Below are 18,779 nucleotides of genomic sequence, written 5' to 3'. Positions count from 1 at the left end.
CTACCCCGCCTCCTCCAGGAAGCACGCTGATGCGTTGGGAGGAGCGGCAAACACACAGTGCTGGATTAAATGCACTTCCCCCAAAACAAAATGCAGCTCTCTTCACGGGTGGGTTTTCCTTTGAACAGATAGCAGTACCATTTATCTGGACCGATGCACATCAAGCAGCTTTTGACTCCCTTAAAACCTCGTTCACCACGGCCCCAGTCCTACAGCATCCAGAGCTTCCGTATATCGTAGAAGCAGATGCTTCTTCCTTTGCTTTAGGGGCCGTCCTATCTCAGCCTTGTCCTACCACCGGAGCACTACACCCGGTGGCCTACCATTCCAGGAAATTCACACCGACCGAAACTCATTATACGGTCACTGAAAAATAACTTTTGGCCATCAGACGCATTGTTGGTCTGGAGACACCATCTTTTGGGAGCAAGACATCAGACTATCGTCTACACAGATCATAAAAACTTACAGGATCTAGCGTCTCTGAAATGCGCCAATAGTAGACAAGTTCGCTGGCACCTCTTTTTTGCTGCATACGATTTCCTTGTCAAACACAGACCGGGTTTGTCACATGGTAAAGCGGATGCTCTGTCCCGTTCACCTGGGGGAATACCTCTCCCTTCATATCCTGAAACTCTTTTTAGGTAAAGGCCATGTTGTTTGTACCTGTACTCCATCTTCTCCTATGATAAAGGCTATACGCCAATGGGTTATACAACATCCTCAAGTATTGGATGATTGGGATACCGTTATGCAGGATGGGTTGCCTTTTGTTCAAGGAAAGCTGTTCCTCCCCACCAGTGACTCTCGTAACCAGGCCTTAGAATGGTCCCACAATGCTCCAATCAATGGCCACCCAGGTCAGCGACGTACTCTAGAGTTGTTGAAACGCTGGTGCTGGTGGCCATCGATGCGGCGAGACGTGGAGACATATGTTAACACCTGCTCTATATGTGCACAATGCAAGACTCGGAAGGGTCGTCCACTAGGATTGCTACAACCATTGCCCATACCCCCGAAACCATGGCATACGGTATCCATGGACCTGATAACTGATCTACCACGAATACAAGGCTATGACACGATTTGGGTGGTAGTGGACTCATATACAAAAACGGCCCGTTTTTTACCATGTAAAGGCATTCCTACTGCTCCCTCATTGGCTCGGATGTTTTTTGAATCGATTTTCTGTCTGTTCGGTTTACCGAGTGTCATTGTGTCAGACAGGGGGTCTCAGTTCACCTCACGTTTCTGGTTGGCCCTTACCAAATTACTAGGTATAGATGCCCGTTTTTCTTCAGCTTACCATCCAGAAAGCGACGGGCAAACAGAGAGTAAACCAGGTCTTGGAGCAGTACTTGAGGTGCTTAACTTTGCAATTCCAGAATACCTGGTTTGATTCGCTTCATTTTGCGGAATTTGCTTATAACAACGCCCTGCACTCGTCCACTGGGTTTTCTCCATTTTTTTCGCTCTATGGCCAACATCCACATATTTTACCCTTTTCTGATTTGAATCCTGCCAATGCCCCTGTATTGAGTACCAGTACCCCTGCGGCAAATGACTGTCAGAGATCTCGCATCTGTCCATGCTCAAACCCTTGTCCATCTCCAGGAGGCCCAGGTATCTATGAGTGCTGCCGCTAACAAAAAAAGGAAAGAGGCCCCGTCATATAAGCCAGGCGACCGGGTATGGTTGTCTACACGGCATCTCCATATACCGGGTTGTCGTAAAATGCTGCCCCGTTTTGTCGGCCCGTATAGGGTTTCTAAGGTTCTGAACGCGGTGGTCTATAGACTCGCCGTCCCCGCTTCATGGAAATTACACCCTGTTTTTCACACATCTCTCCTCAAGCCTTGTCCTGATGATACACGCATTGCTTCCGCTCCTGGCCCTGTCCCTGTGGTTTCCCAGGAGGATTATGAAGTTAGCTCTATTCTGGGATCCCGGGTTGTTAGGGGGAGGTTACAATACTTGGTGAACTGGTTGAGTTATGGTCCTGAGGAGAGGTCCTGGGTCCCATCGTCTGATGTACATGCCCCGTTATTGGTGTCCAGGTTCCATCGGGAGAATCCTTCTAGCCCACGGGGTCGTGGGCCTTTGAGGGGGGGCTCTGTCACGCCCCTACGTTCCATGCACACATCTCACAAAACACACTCTCCCCTGCAGGCTTGCCGGCAAGGAATGGGACAAGGTCAACGACGCCGGTTACTGCCATCTCAGCGTTGGTTTCCATTCCGGCGGTGGCAGTTGCCATGGAGACGCGCCACGGGCATTCTACAACGTCTCCGTTGCCGGCACCTGAGAGCTCCTCCTTCAGCACGCTCGATCACGTGACGGTTGATGGAAGTCATGTGATCACCAGTCCGCGTTCAAAAGGGACGCGCCGACTGCCCTTCAACGCTTCACAGCTGATCCTGTTGGGCGCGTTACAGACTACGGACTAAGCTTACTACCACTGACCTCGGATTGATTTTTGGACTCTGATTTTGGTTTCTTCCTTCACGGTACCGTTGTTTGGAACTATTCTTCTACTGGATTCAACCACATTTCCGTCCCTGGATTGCTATTTGGATTGCCCTTTGTTATGAACTATGTTCTTGGATTACGCACTTTTTCAACCGATTGATCTACGTTTTCTGGCTTCTACGTAAAGTGGTGTTTTCATCAATCTCGTCACCCTTGCCGGCTGCCTCTGACAAACTTCTTTACACCATTATTAAGTCCCGACCAACTCTTAAGGGTAAGCCTTATTCTAGACTTATTACACAGTCATATATGCAAGTCTGGGGTTCCGTGTTTTTGACCTAACCTCGTGTTTTCCTTACAGCGGTCATAGGGGGCACCTTCCGGCATCTTCAGGCATTCCTTGTTGCGGCTGACTAAGATCACCACCTATGGCCTCAAGGACCGCTCGGGCAGTAATTTCTTGTTTGCTCGAGTGGTACTTGGGGACAGAGGTTTCATCGGCTACACGACCATCAAGTCTTGACATTAATTAACACAGGTAGTTTGTGCATTTTCACATTCATAGATGAGAGAAGGACCGCAAATAAATCTTGAAGTAGAGGAGAACGCTATATTTCCCTAGGCTTTAGCTTATAATTAAACTTAAGGAAGTCAAAATCCAACAAGGTGCTGCCATCTAAGATTTGTCCTAGTCTCCATATCCCTTCCTTCTGCCAAGTCTTCCATGAAATCATATGGATTTTCACTAAAGTACCATTGCATTTTGTAACGGCAGAGTTCTTAAATGAGAAATTGAGGCTCATGCCAATCTTTTGATTAACTGCATTCTGGCATCCTCGCGTGAACCTTTACCACCCAATAAAATAGCGATTTTAACCATACAGCACTAGGGTTTAGGGTTTATGTCCTTTTTCAATTCTGGCCTATGATTGACACACTAGTGACAGCTAGTTAAGCAACATCTATTGTATCAAAAGGGGAAGATTGAATGTAGATAGGTTCACAACTAAGCCAGTCAAATAGCCAGTAGCTGATTCTGTGTTCTAAAAATTCTGGTCACATGAAAGTTATTTAGAACAGCCATTTCTGTCTGCAAAGCCATCAATTTTAAAAGGTAATGAGTGAATTGTGCCATTAAACATTCTCCTTACCTTAATCTGCACCTGGTTATGGTGATTTAGAACATATGCAGATTTCTGAAAGATAATACAACTAAGATAAACTTCTTTATTAAGAGCGCCTTTAAGAACTTGATGCCGAAACAATGCAATATCCCAACACACAGGCCTGAATTAAAGTACTTTGGCTGGTGCCCATTTCATGGGAAAATATGTGCACACATTGTTCGACTGTTTAATCTGTTAAGTATGTTTTATTCACAGTGCTGTTAAGATTGGGATATATTAGAAAATAGGCTTGTGCATATCTATGAAATTGTAGTATCCCCATGTTAGTACATTATCGCTGATTCAAGCAAAGATTATGGAGTTAATTACTTGGCTAAAATAAGCAATCCAAAAGTAATTTTAAGAATTCAAATGCAATCCAAACTGATCCAAACGAATACAAAAATAATCCAAAACTAAATTAAAGTAGTGTGAGGCACCGTTAAGTAATATGAAGTAATGTGAAGTATAAAGCAGTAATGTGGCATATGTATAGGCTACCAGGCTGTTAAACAAAAACCTGTCAGATAAGAGTTACATTTTCAAATGGTGTTTGCTGGATCCAGTTACTGGTGTACGGGTTTTTGTATATCTGACCCACAATGGAGAAAGTTTTAGTTGGGCTTTTTATGCCTCTCTGTGCACTGCACATGCCTCCCTCTTCGTATCTATACATTGACAGATAGCAACCTTTGGGATCTACTCTGTCCCTTCTTCCTTGCCTCCATTTTACACTTTACGCGCTGCTTCTTTTTCCCATGGTCCATCGTTTGACATAGCAACACTCTTAAGACTTTGTAAACACACAGGGCCTCATTACGAGGTATGCCGGTAGCCATGCCGCTATATGCGGCATGGCTGCCGGCAAAACCGCGTCCGTGTCCTCGGAATGAGGACTTACCGGACCATTCCGAGTTCGGATGGCCCGGTAATTCCTCACTCGAGGACACGGATCATCCCCATTCCAGCCCCCATAGGGCTGAATGGGAGAGGGAGCAAACAACGGGCCATAACGAGATGGCCCGTTGTTTGCTCCCTCTTCCCCTCGCGGGACCCGGTATGCACGCCTGGTTTTCCCAGGCGTGCTTAACGTGTCCCGCGAGGGGACCTCGTAATGTGGCGGAACGGGTTGAACGGCGCTGCAGCCTTTTTACAGCGCCGTTTAACCCGTTCCGCCAGGGTCGTAATGAGGTCCAGTCCACAGACATTTAAAACAATAAAATCTATATCATGACATTTACTCAGGTGAACTATATTGAGGTATGCAGTTATCACCCACCTCTGGCATGCTGCAAGGCAAACCTAGAGATATACATGAAGGATAGGCAGAGTATTAGTACATTGGGTTAAAATAACCTATTTCTTGAAGTACTTAAACCTAGGATGAATCCAACATCACCTGCTATATTAAAACAAACCAGATATAAACAATAATCGGATATCGGAAAAGAAAATGTATACGTGTATTTCCAAAAGTGAGTTTTGTCAAACGGTGTACTCCAGACCTGTTCATGTAAAAATGTAATATTAAACTTCCAGAAAAAAAGGGTTTCCTGTTAGTCGAAGATACCATGCAGGACCACACACATCTATCTATTTGTATATAGCACATTATGGGGGCATTTGAGGGTGCAGATGACATATGATAGCAGCCGATGTATGCATGGGTTTATGCCTTACAAATTGGAGACCATGCTTGGCATATTCTAGCATTACTGGAGCATTTGAGGCGCCAGTGGGCATATAGGGTCAAACCCTATCGGCTGTGACATTACATGTTATTGTTGTGTACAATCTAATGTTAATCGACTGAGCTTAGAAGGGCTTACTGTTTGTAACTTTGGATTCCTATAAGGCTATACGTTGTGTCCATCCTTTCAGCCTGATGCAAACCAATTGATCGTTCTCTTAGTTTAGTGATATGTTGTGCTGTTTTGTTTTGTTTTCATAACTAACCTGACTGGACCTCTGCCGTTTATATACTTTGTGTGAATTGTGCTAAGTGATACAACCCCATCTGACCCTCTGGAGACCAGCCCTGCTATCCAGAGAACAGATATGTCCTCTAAGGCAGTTCTTAGAAAGTTGCCAAGTTGGCAAGTCATTTGCATATTCAACGTAAATCAGAATACATTTGCAGAGCATCTCACACTGAAAACGACAACAGGATGTCACTCAAACAAACATGTATATATTTCTGGCTCGCCAATAAGCCCAAAGACCAGCACTCCATGGCACAAAAATACGTGTAGTGGATATCAGGGATCACAGGCAAAATCAGGTCAGAGTGGCCCTAACGTGAGCTCAAACATGGGAGTATAGGGCAGTGATAGTTTAGCATATAGCAGACTAAGATGAGCACTGACAGAGCAGAAGGCATTGTTCAAGACAGTAACAAGACTGGGTGATATTAGTAAACTGAACTGACAAAAGCGGGACCAGTGTATGTGGCTAGAGCAGATAAGGAATGTGCAATGCACAGGGTACAGAGTGTAAAAGATCGGAGCGGGGTGTCTGTACTCCTGCTCTCTATATGGTAGAGGAGAGGCACAGAGGACCCCAGCCAAGATTCTCTATTTGGTAAAACGTGGGCGAGCAATCAAGGCCTAGCTTCTCAGGAGGTGATGCGGGCTGGTTCTTAAGTACAATGTAGTCCCCAAGAACCCACAAAGGAATGTCCACACAGTGTATTAGTTAAAAAACAGTCTTTATATAAATAAGGTTCAAGGTTATATTAACAATCACAATAACACACTTTGTGCTTCGACAATTCTAAAATGGTAAATCTATACAGTTCTAGGTGGTACCACGATTACTCTGATTCCATTAAAATGCATCAACTGTATTCAGTTCAAATAGCATACGAATTAACACAGCAAAACGATATGAACCATAGACTTAGGAGGAAGATCAGGTGTTTAGACAATTGGCAGAATACTGGCCCTATTACCTGGACACAGTTCCGTATGAGGATCCACCCCCCCCCCCACCTGGGCAACCTGTAAATGAAGATGCACTACAAGCCCAGTCCAGATATTGTCTGAGTCTTACCTCCTTCTATAGTTCTGCAATCCAAATGTACCTTGTGCTGTGGAGTTCTTCGTCGGGGAATCGACGGGCCCTTCTTGAGTGCACTCTCTTTCAAGCAGGAGCCACAGGTCGTCGAACTTCCGAGATGAAGAAAAAGGTGAACGGTGGTCATCGAGGGAGCAGCTTCGATCTTTGCGGTGCTCGTTGATGAAAGCTTGTGAACGTCCTGTGAAGAAGAGGCGTGCAGTGCACCTCAGCAATGAGTGTTCATTGCTGCAAAGAGTGGATGAAGAACTTTGGCCCAGCAAGGGCGTCGAGTCGTCAGCATCTGCGAACGGGATGTGACCACAGCTGGCTTCAGTAGATTTGTCGGCGTCTCTGAGGTCTTCGGGTGGCGGGAAACCCACTGGCGGATTCTCCTCAGTTGTCGGCAGCCTTGACTTTCTCTGGCAGGGCGAAAGCGATCGACGAGGGTGAACAAGGGAGTCCTTGGATGGAAATATTCTTAAGCAAAGGGAGCACGGCGGCTACGTTCGGTGACGGCGGTCATCAACTGTGGATGGTTGTCCTGTGCTTCTATTCGTTCTCCTCTGCGGTCCCCTTCTCAGGTTGGCAGCCTTTCGTAGGCCTGTCTACCAGGGAGCTTTGGCAAAGATCAGCTGGTGCACGATTGTGCCTCGTAGCTCGGGGAGAGGTCTCCTAGCCAGGTCCTCTCTTGGATCAGTTCTTGAAGGCAGAGCAGCTTTCACATTGCAAGGAAGGGAACAGCGGTTCACCTTCTTCTGGCTCGGCTTTGAGTGTAAGCATCAAGTATCAACTTCAGCTTCTGAACGATTTCTAGCAGTGAGAGATCCCCAGATATACTGTTGATCTCCCATTCACTCTGCTGGGTCACACTCAGGCAACCAATCACTCAGAAGGGCATTCAGGCAGCCAATAAGGTGCACAATGCATTCAGGCCATTCTTCTCCATCCAGACACTCGTAACACAGAATGTGGATTTGGACAAGTACTCTGCCATTCAGCACTACACTGTATTCATACCAGTTTCGGGCAGGTCTGTCTCAGTCATTGTGTCAACCACCAGATGCTAGACACCCATAACACCGAATGCGTATCCGTCACACACTCCATTCTCCCAGGTCCCACCCCACGGGCGTACCCACAACATACAGTCATTGGGAATGCTCCAGCCAGTCTGGCGTGGACTTCCCCCACAACACCATATTTGGAACTTCCACCCAACAGCGAGTCAGGAGGAGGAAACAGAGTCAGGGCTTCCCGGGACTTTGGGAAAAGTAAGGAAACAGGCGACAGAAAGCAAGAGGCAACAGGGGCCATCTTGTTTCCTATCGGGAATCCACTGATTCCAATGACAGGGCCTGGGCACCCCAAAATGGAAGACGCACAGGGCACCTGTCAATTCAGCACAGAGCTGCCACCAGCCTACACACAGGTGCCCAAAAACATACACTAAGATAACAGGGTCGTACTCCCACCCATGGGTGCCATAAGGGTATCCCAAGGGTCTGTTCACCAAACCAAATACAGGAATAGCCGCACCGATAGGAGTCCCACATGAACTCCCGCTCGGAAATCAAGTCAAAACACATGATAAAAAGCAATAAAGGACAAGGATACGGAGGCCCTGTCCCTCCGATGGATTTCGGCATCACACACAGATCCTACAATAATACCCTCACAACCTAAATTAAGTGTAATGCAAAGACTATTGCAAAAAGATGCAAGGCAGGAGAACACTGGCAGAGGCTAACAGACAAGTTATGAGAAGGAATAATGTTGCAGACATAATATATTTATATTTTGTTGAGCCCCCTGGAGGCAGGATGACAATTCTGACAGATCATGAATGTTATGCCTCCTACTAAATAAAGTGACCCATGTAACTTGCCATTGATTCAAGAGATAGAGATCAGATGAAAAAATGAATACACCTAAATAAATACAGTTGCACTAGGCAGAAGGGTTACATCTATAATGCGTGTACCGAGCTCACAGCAGGTTGATGAAGATCAATGCTTATATAATGAACAAATGTAACCACTCACTAATCTTAGGGATCAAAATAAGTATTTTTAAGCAAAAGTTAACAGCAGCTCTTGGATATCAGGCACCAGCCAGTAAGCAGGAGCTACTCCCTGGGAACGAGGAACTACTACACTGCCACAAACCTAACTTCCACATGAGAGGAAAACTATAACCGTCTACTTTCAATTACCAAGTATGCATTGAGTGTTGTATACATGCATCCTGATGGTCCGTTATACACTTTCCCAAACACACAGTTAATGTTTGTTTGTTTGTTTGTTTGTTTATTTATTTATATAGCGCTCTTGACCCGGGGGTATATATGCGCTTTGAACATCAGGTTACAGGTAAAAGACAATAGTACAGTATTGATAGGGCATAGATAATAGTATTCAAACAATATACATAAAATTGGACATTCGGAGTGCATATATATGTGGTAGGACAGTTATTTGTTGGTTAACCAGGAAATGACCTTGGTTCTGAAAGGTTGGAAAGTAGGTGTGGATTTAATATCCAGTGGGATGGAATTCCAGAGTTGTGATGCCAAGGTTGGGAAGCTGGATCCTCCAGCTCTTTTGAGGGAGTATTTGGGAACTGTTAGTTGTAATGAGTTGGACGATCTGGTGGTTCTAGTGTTCTGTCTTAGTGTAAATTTGTTCGAGAGGTAGGGTGGGGCAAGATGATTGAGGGCTTTGTAAGTAAGGCATATGGTTTTCAAATCAATTTTCTGTTGGATGGACAACCATTTGCAGGCAGTTCTGGTGGCGGAGATGTGTTCCCTTCTAGGAATATTGAGGGCGGCACGCAGTGCGTTATTTTGTAAAACTTGCAATTTATTGATTACTGTTTTGTTGGCACCTACATAGAGGCTATTACAGTAATCCAGTTTAGATTGAATGAGTGCTCTGGCTAGGATGAGACAGTTGCTAGGGGAGATCAGTGGTCTGCAGGCCCTGATAAGTTTACCGGTGTAGGCAGTGGCTGAGGCGGTCATGTTGATTTGTTTAGCTAGGTTGATGTTCGTGTCTAGGTAGAAACCGAGGGTTTTTACGCTCTTGGCAATGGGTATGGTGTTACCGTCAATAGTGAAGCTAGTGTAGCCGGGACAGAGTTTACTGATAGTGTTCGGTGAGCCGACAAGAAGCAATTCAGTCTTGTCATCATTCAGGCATAGGCCATGTGTGGCCATCCATGCCTGAATGATGGAAAAGACTTCATTGATCCATTTGGCGTCCTTGTTGTAGTTGCCTGATAAGGTGAGGAGTATCTGGGTGTCATCTGCGTAGTTAGTATAGGTGACACCCAGATTGTCCAGCTTGTCGAATAAGGGCTTGGTGAAAATATTGTAAAGGGTAGGTGAGACACAGGATCCTTGTGGGACACCGCAGGTGATGGGGATGGGGTCAGCCGCTGCTAGGGGGGAGAAGACCCGCATGGTTCTGTTGTCCAGGAAAGATTGGATCCATGTGACTGCAGAGTGGGAGAAGTGTGCTGCCAGAGATAAATGGTTGCACAGGATTTTATGGTCGACCAGGTCAAAGGCAGCGGAGAGGTCAAGGAGTAGAAGGATGGCAGCCTTGTTTTTGTCTTTGAGTTCGTCTATCTGGCATTTGAGATCAACAAGGGCCGTTTCTGTCCCGTGTTGTGGTCTAAAGCCAGATTGGCGAGTTCCTAGTAGGTGATTGGCCTCAAGGTAGTCCTGGATTTGTAAATAAGCCACTCTATCCAAGATTTTTAGTAGGAATGGGACGGTGGTAATGGGTCTGTAATTCGTGGGGATGTCAGGGTTGAGAGTAGTTTTTTTTAGTAGCGGTAGGACCCAGGACTGTTTCAGATTGCTGGGGACCATGTTGTTGGCGAAGGACAGGTTTATTCATTTGGTGATAAATGGGGAGAGATCCCTAGCTGCATCTTTTATGATCTGTGCGGGGCAGCTGTCCCCCTTGCAATTCGATGGTTTAAGGGATGCTATAATTTTCTGAACCTCCAATATGGATACCTTTTTGAAGGTGAAGCCTGAATTAGTGGCAGTAGGTGGAGGGGGCGTGGGGAAGGAGGTGGGATCGAGAGTGAGTTGTTGTCGTTTGTTGTTGATTTTAGTTTGGAGCCCTGAGATTTTGTTAGCTAGGGCATTCTGGATCCCTGTGCACCAGGGTTTATCCTTAGTGCAAGAGTCAGTGGGGGTAATGGGGTTTTCTAATTCCTTTAGTATGTTAAAGAGCTCCTTAGTACTGGAGCTTGCCTGGGAGATCCTAGTATTGAGAGATTCTTTCTTGGCCCATATAATCTCATTTTTGTAGAGGGTGGAGATGTTGGTGAGATTGGTTCTGTTATTTATAGAAGGCACTGATTTCCAGAGTGCTTCAAGTTTCACATAGAAAATTGTATATGGCACTGGTGAGACTGGGGTGTCAAGAGTAGCTCCTCATAGCTTTTGGTCTCAAGATATCAGAGCTCTCCTATACTACAAGGAGGAGCTCTGATAATTCCAAGCCTGCCAAGCAACCTAAAAAAAGGTAGACAACAAAGTCATGTACTAGGAAATGTCTTTTAGGTAATTCTTCCTTCGGTGCAAAGTATGACAGCACAATGTACTCACTTGTTGGACTATGGTAGTTTTGTAGTCTTTCGTTGTCCTGATGCTCGATGGAATAATCCATGCCCTCTTCTTTTATATGAAATGAAACAACTGAGGAGATGATTTCATTGCCTGGCATTTAAAGAGAAGTATAATACCACTGTTACAAGGTGAAATGTATAAGAATCAACACGCGTTGACTCTACATAGCAATTAAAAGGACAGGGACAGTTGACAACACGGAATACATTTATCAGACCTGGCAAGAATCAAACCATCAGTCACAAATATCACAGGGTCCAATCAAAAGGTGATGGTGGTATTTTATGTTTTGATCAAAATCTCTTCAACATAGCATAGCAAAATGTTAGCAAGACAATATACCATTTAGTTGGCATTGTTCACCCCTCCATAAACGTTCGTCTCAGCCCCTACACCCCATAATTGCAATGCTTTCTAAACATTATTAACTCCTGCATACATTTATTTAGAAAACTTGAAAAGCTCAAATAAGCAACCAAGGTTGTCACATGACATTTGAAGAGAAGATGAGCGAGTTTGCTTAAACCATTCCAACACACCAGGGAAGGCAGTTCCAAGGGCAAAGAGATGAGCTCAGTCAAAGGCTCGAGACTTGGGGGACATCAAGAGTGAGGAAGGGGCAGCAGATAAAGTGATGGCTGGGCAACTCAGCGGATGAAGCATATGACTTAAATAATTGCATCCACTGGCAGCCAGTGGTGAGAGTGGCCCGGGGGGGGGGGCGGGGGGCGATTGGATTCAAGGCCAATTAGAAGTTGTAGAATTATAGTAGTTGAAGCAAAGCTTTGTGGCAAATCCAGGGAATTCATCAATTTTCCCCCATAGGGGGATCCAACCCCTTTGGGACTAGGGAGGTGAGCCCTGTGGGGAGTCATAAGGACACAGGCTCTCTAAGGACATGCCTAACTTTCCCTCTCACTATGTGGAATCCCTACCTATGTTACTAACTGCGGTGCTCGTTAATCAGTCGTGAACGTCCAAAGAAATAAGTCTGCTGTCCAAAACTACCCTTACTGCCCCACCACTATGAAAACTAACTTAGGTCAGGAGAATGACTCCCTTCTCCTGAGGGTACTTCTATTACCAGTCTTTAGAGTTCCCTCTAATACACACTCTGCAAATAGCCTCTTGCAACTTGCTGGATCAGTCTCTTTAGTTCGTCAATTGGGCTATTGCGTTCTCTCCTCACTTTGGGAATCTCTTTTGGGGGATCTTTTATAATATCTATATTCTTGGCTGTTGATCTCAGTGTATCCTGTGAAGGTAGTATTTGCTCTGGTAGGCTTTCCCTCCTGTCCACCTTGATTGTGTCTCAAATTCCTAGTTCCTCTAAACTCTGGCTCATATCTTTCTCTCGATTTGGTATTTTATTCCTCTTGTATAGAATATCCACTTTACCCTTTCCCAGGGTATTATTATACACTGATCTCTCCCGTTCAGTTTTTCAATAATTCTTTCACAACAGAGTTCATTTGCTTACAGGGTAACTCGGTTTCATATTTTCTACTGAGACAAGCTGCTTGTGCGGTATAATGATTCCCTTCGGGCCTCCCGTGCTTCCCGTTCTCCCCGTTACCTTTGTTCTTGAAGTAAAACGTCTTTGGTAGCCTGCTTCCTTGGGGACATTCTCTCTGGTCCTGCACCACCAGCGCCTTCTCTTCTCCGATGGCTCTCTCCTCATGCTGCCTCGTTTGCTCGAGGTGTCCCAGTGCTTCGCTGCTCAATCGGACACCCCGTGACCCTTTAATGCCGGTGGTATTGGCGATCGTTGGTGGACTTGTGGTCCACCATGGCTTCTCCTTCATGGTCTCGCAACCACCATCTCCTGGGCGCCTGCTCAGTCTGTACTTCGTAGGGTGTGCCGTAGCTCTGGTGCCCGCACTGTATCATTGAGCGAGTTTGAAACTTGCAGGTCCAGGTCTTCTCCAGATGTTACTCAGCTTGGGGCCTTCGCAGACTCGCTTATACTTTCCTCTCCCTTGGCTCACTCCGACTGCATGCTCATCAACTTACTCATCCCAGTCGATCGGATAGTCTGATTTAAAAAGGACCTGTTCTTTTTCCATAATTACAGAATTAGGAAGTGGATACCACAGATTGCAACCTTAGCGTCCTGCAGGAACTGGGATATGTATCTACTGATTTTCCACTCCCCGAGTCTACTACAAAGGCCCTGCAGCCTCTCGTGCCATCAGTCGATAATACCATCGCGCTCCATACCTTGTTGCAACTATATACCTAAGATGCGATCCGTAGGGCGCTAGAACAACCAGACTCACACTGCCTCCATCAAGCCTATCCTTTAGCGTCACTGCCTCGATGTTACTATGTTGGTGCGAGATAACCCCTGTTCTCCAACCAAATATCCAGCCGAAACCACAACCAGAAACCGTGAAAATGAGCTTGATGTGACTACATTGGTGCGAGATAGCTCCTGCCCTGTAACCAAATTTCCTGCCTAACCCTATCCTGCAACCCACCATAAACCACAACCTGTGGCCTGGAACCCGGGCCCCTGAGATGCATAGTGCTGAACCTAAGAATAATGCCCCTCTGACCGAGCAAACATATCTTACTCGCACACAAACGCCCTACACAGGCCCAATGCCACCAGAATGCAGTCTCAGAGACCAACCACCAGACTGCACACATTCAACTGATCTCTCACTACCAATGCACCTAATGTTAGAATACAGCTACCATCAGGCAACTTCATTAGCTGCACACATATTGAGTGCACCCAAACACCCTACCCTACGCTACCCTACCCTACTCTCGACTGACCTGGACTACGGTCCCCAAGGGCGTTCAACCCACAAGCGCTTTGAGATCATACCAACGATATAGAACGCTATATAAATGCCAAATCATATAACAGGAGATAAAAATAACGGCATCTATTATGAGTTTCTTCGCCCCAGTCTTGGTACTTCACAGTTTCTGGTATTTTAAAAAATCACAGATATGCTGTACTATGTCCAGCTTCAGGAAGTTCCTCATGGCAACAGGAGGCCTTGTCCCCTAAGGGGGGGTGGGGGGGAGTGGGAGTATCTTCCGGGGAGTTCCCACTTGCCTCAAGTGCTATTGCTATTACGGAGCAGGCACACCTCCCTAGCCTCACTGCCAAGGTTAGGCGGGGGGCTCTCCCTTGGGGAGGAGGGACGAATTCTCTCAATTGGTCACAGCCCACTATGCAATACTCTCCATAGGGAATAGGGCAAGCTGGATTCCAATGGGGGCGATCCACCTCTCTGGGGACAAGTAATCACAAAGTATTTCATTTCACCTCTCTTTACTTCAAAGTCCAGAGTGCTTGTTGGTTATTTGAGAATTGAACAGGCCAATCATGTACAGGGATCTGTTAAAGTGGATGATTTGGTTTCTGACCTGTATTTGTTGCCGCCCTTTTGTAAAGACTGGATCCAATGGAATCTCCCCTCCCATTCCAGAGCGGGACATAAAGAGACCTGAATACAAAGAGGAAGAGAAAGAATCAGCTGGAGAGCGAGAGGCGCCGGCTTGCGCAAGCACTCTTGGGGCCTCATTACGAGTTTGCCGGTCCGGATACAACAGTACCGATAAGCTTGCCGGTACAGTTGTATCCGGACCGGCAAACTCTGAGTTGTGCTTGCAGGTTCCTTTCATTCTGCCAGGTCTGACCTGGCGGAATGAAAGGCACCTACGAGCACAGCATGCAGGCACTGTAAGGAAACGTGTCTGTGCTACAGGCATCCCCATTCCCATTGAGCCCTATGGGGCTCAAGTGGGAAAGGGGATAACCCGATTCCAGCACCCGCGAAAGGGCAATTACCGGGACAGGCGGGCCGGAATACCCTAGTAATTGCCCATTCGCAGGTGCCGGACTTTCTTGCAAGTTTGGAGGTAGCCTTGCCGGTTTTACCGGCAAGGCTACCTCCAACCTTGTAATGAGGTCCAGGGAGTCTCTTGCTCGCGGGAAGAGTTGAGCCAAAGAGCCAAGCAGTCGGCGTGGTGGGTGGAGACCCAAGGTAGCCTGCGGAACGCTGAAGCTTCGATGAAGGTGGGGAGCCCATTAAGCACAGAGCCACAGGAGAAGGAAGTAAGGCCCAACAAGAAGAAATGGTTCCATGTGTTAAAATTGTGGCAAAAATTGCTGTGGTTACAAAATATCAGGGCAAAAATGCTGTGGTTTTGCCGCCGCAATCCATGTGAAGGATGCAGAGGACACCCCTGCAATCCTCAGACCCATTATACCATTTAAGGGGAGCGGGGAACACCCCACAACCCCCACTCCCCTTAAATGGTATAACGGGGTTCACCTTAACCGGATCAAACCACAGCATTTTTGCCACGATTTTTGGTATAGGTGACATTTTTGCTGCGATTTAATCACTGCATACCGAAGAAATTTACCAGTGCCCTGCCATTCAGACGTTGAAGTCTCGGAGAGGAAGAAGGGACGCAAGAAAGCTGACCATGCAGAACAGAGACAGGTGGAGAATGTGAATCTGCACTGGCCAGAAAAAAGGTCTCCACTAATGAACACTGCCACTGGACAGAAGGTACACGCCATTGTACGAGGAGCGGGTGAAGGGTAGCGAGGCCAAAATGGAGTCCATGTTGGGCCAATAATCAGCACACCCAAAGAAAGGGGGAAAATAACTGACAACCAAAATAGGGCTGAGCGGGCCCATAGCCCAGGCTGGGCTAAGAATCCGAATACCCCATGAGGGGCGAGAGAAACGACAACCAAAGCAGGGTTGAGCAGGCCTGTAGCCGACGCGGCGCTGAGAATCTAAATATCCCATGAGAGGTGAGAAGCGCGACAACCAAGGCTGAGTGATGCCCATAGCCCACGCCGGACAAAGAATCTGAATACCCGACAAGGGGGTGTGAGAAACGACAACCAAAGCAGGATGAGCAGCCAGTTGCCTAGGCAAGGTTGAAAGTTTAATTACTCAGCAAAGGTGGAAAGAGAACCTGTTACGTCTAACAAGAAGAATGCATCCCAGAAGACAGGATGAAGTAGGAACTGTTTGGACTGGCTGACAAGGTGGTGGTTTTGGCTGAGAGGAAAAGAGAAAGACCTTATGTTGGGTCTATTATAACAGGCCGAAGGCTGACAAAGACTGAGAATTTTTTAGTGGGGACAAGAAAACCAGCCACCACTAATTTACCTAAAGGAGAGTAACCCATTACTGAGTAAAAGCTGTGTTGTCATTTCATAGTGGTAGGGCAGATGTTAGGATGGCGTAGATTTTGACAGATGACAGTGTTTTCTTTGTAAGACATCCTGACAATCACTGGTTTGTTGTTTTTTAGAGTAGAGCACCCATCATAGAAGTAGGGTTTAGAGAAGGCATTATTTTAATAACATATACTGTTTAAACATGTCCTCTTGTCTGTCTCCTATTTCTGACTTGCCACAGCTGACGGGAGGGATTGAGAGGTTGATGCAGTTATTAATCATCAAGACTTACTTTCCATCTGTTCTGTTTTTACCACTTGCACTTCACCCAGAAGTGGAGAGTGTAATCAAATCCCTTGTAGGGAGCCCTAAAGGAGGGACTGAGGACCTCTGAGGTCCAAGGGAAGCCACACGCTCTGTAATATGACCCCTGGATGAGGTATATGGTGGATTACCCAGCTCTCGGCCAGCCTTCCCTCTCTTGGCGCATAGCAGACCCGGCAGTGACTGCATTAGGGAAGTCTCACCAGTATGGCCACACTACAGGATGTATTAGGGAATAGGGTTGGATACCCCATAGAGAAGCAGTTGAAGGTGTGCAGTAGCAAAAGGAAGACATATATGAAACATCAGTATGAGGAAAGGCCTGTGAAGCAATCACTGCAACTTTCTGGGGTTCACTCCACGAGCCCGCTCCTCAAGCAGGATTCCTCACTGTGCACACCATGAGCAGAGATGCTCCACAGTGAGGAATAAACAGTAGCCTGCAGAACAGCAGTCAATTGCAAGCAAAAGAGAATAAAAGGGACCAATGTACACAGCGTGGAAGCAATCCTAACAAGCAGGTAGAGTAGCCAGCGGTGCAGGGAGCCACAATGGGGGAACTGCCTGACCACCATGAGACTCCTGCCAGACTTCACATTTGGTGGCCACCTTATTTAAATCCTCAGCCCACAGACACATAATTACCAGCAAACACAAACTAAGAATGCACAACATACGATTCCATTGGGAAACATGCAAAAAGGCACTCAGAGGTGTAACCACAAAGCACAATCTAATCCCAAGAACCGAGAGTAATGGGGAAACAGACCCACCAATCACAATTTAGAGCCAGGCCCATGCTTACAAAAGGTGGAATTCTGGGGGTGTGAGGCCATCCGCCGGTGGGCATAGACTGGCAGCCGGCTTGTTGGGATAATTGGCGGTGTACACTTGGCCCGGCTGGCAAAACTAGCCTGCGTAACAGCTAGCCCGCTCTTCATACGGTGGTCAGCATGGATGACCTGCGACCTGGGTGGCGTACAGAGCGATGTGTGGAATAATAGCCTGCTATCCTGGTTGCATTGAGGCCTCATGAGAAGGTGCCTCTGGTCTTTGGGGACACATGAGACTAACAGCCTGTGGGCACAGCCTGGCAGGCAGCTGGTGATATAATTGTAGGTGGTATCATATTGGCCTTGCAGGCGAAGTAGGATTATCCAACTGCTAGGCTTTCCCTGTAGCAACAGAGGGCCACCCCGGATACCCCACAACCTGTGTGGAGTACAAAACACTGTGTGGCTTGCTGTTAGGCGAATACCCCGCCCCCATCTCTTCAACATAAGGACACCCTGGTTGGTTTGGTTCCCGTTGCCACCATGAAGAAAGGCAGCAGTGACCAGAAGAGACAAAGTAGCTTGGAGGGGTATGAGCACCAGCCCAGCAGGCCTCGAGTGGAACCACCCCCTGATCTGAGCGAATCAGTGGAGCATACAGAGCAAAACACCCCAGATCTTAAACAGTTAATGGAGAGCATTCAGGCTGGTTTTGCCACTGATCGATAAGCTGGATGGAATAACCAATAATATAAGTACTCTCAATAGCAAGATGGAGCATGGCCAAAGATTTGAAGAAAGCCTTAAGTAAATTTGATGATCTGGAGTCCAGACCCAGGAGCAACAATGTCTGCATTTTGGGACACCCAGAGGGCTTTGGTCGTGGCCCTCTGGAGGAAGCGATGGAGGCATTACTTAAACATTTTCCGGGCAGTCAGGGCTTCTTGTCAGCGTTCATGATCGAAAGGGCACATAGAACACCGTCACAAAGACCTAACACAGACCCCCCACTGACCCATTATCGTAAGGCTTCTAAATGACTGCAATCGAGACACCATACTGTGGTTGGTGGAGAAAGGGCCCCCTTCAGATTTGAGGACACTACAATCCATATATAGCCAGACCTCTCCACTGCTGTGCAACTAGAACGTAGATCCTTTCTGGGGGTCAAAAATATG

The 18,779-nt window shown here is 46.7% G+C and overlaps 1 protein-coding gene across 4 annotated transcripts in view; it reads right to left on the bottom strand.

Annotated features, from left to right (window-relative positions):
• LOC138510501 (zinc finger protein 530-like) overlaps positions 1-18,779 on the bottom strand; it is a 463,288-nt gene that overhangs the window by 150,165 nt on the left and 294,344 nt on the right. For all 4 annotated transcript variants that reach the window (XM_069626199.1, XM_069626200.1, XM_069626198.1 and 1 more), the window contains exon 6: positions 11,317-11,427. In XM_069626199.1, coding sequence (XP_069482300.1) covers positions 11,317-11,427 — 111 coding nt within the window. The remainder of the gene's footprint in view (positions 1-11,316; positions 11,428-18,779) is intronic.

This window comes from Ambystoma mexicanum, chromosome 6p, assembly GCF_040938575.1.
Source record: "Ambystoma mexicanum isolate Mex_15411 chromosome 6p, UKY_AmexF1_1, whole genome shotgun sequence".
Classification (NCBI taxonomy): domain Eukaryota; kingdom Metazoa; phylum Chordata; class Amphibia; order Caudata; family Ambystomatidae; genus Ambystoma; species Ambystoma mexicanum.
This window is presented reverse-complemented; position numbering and strand designations above follow the sequence as displayed.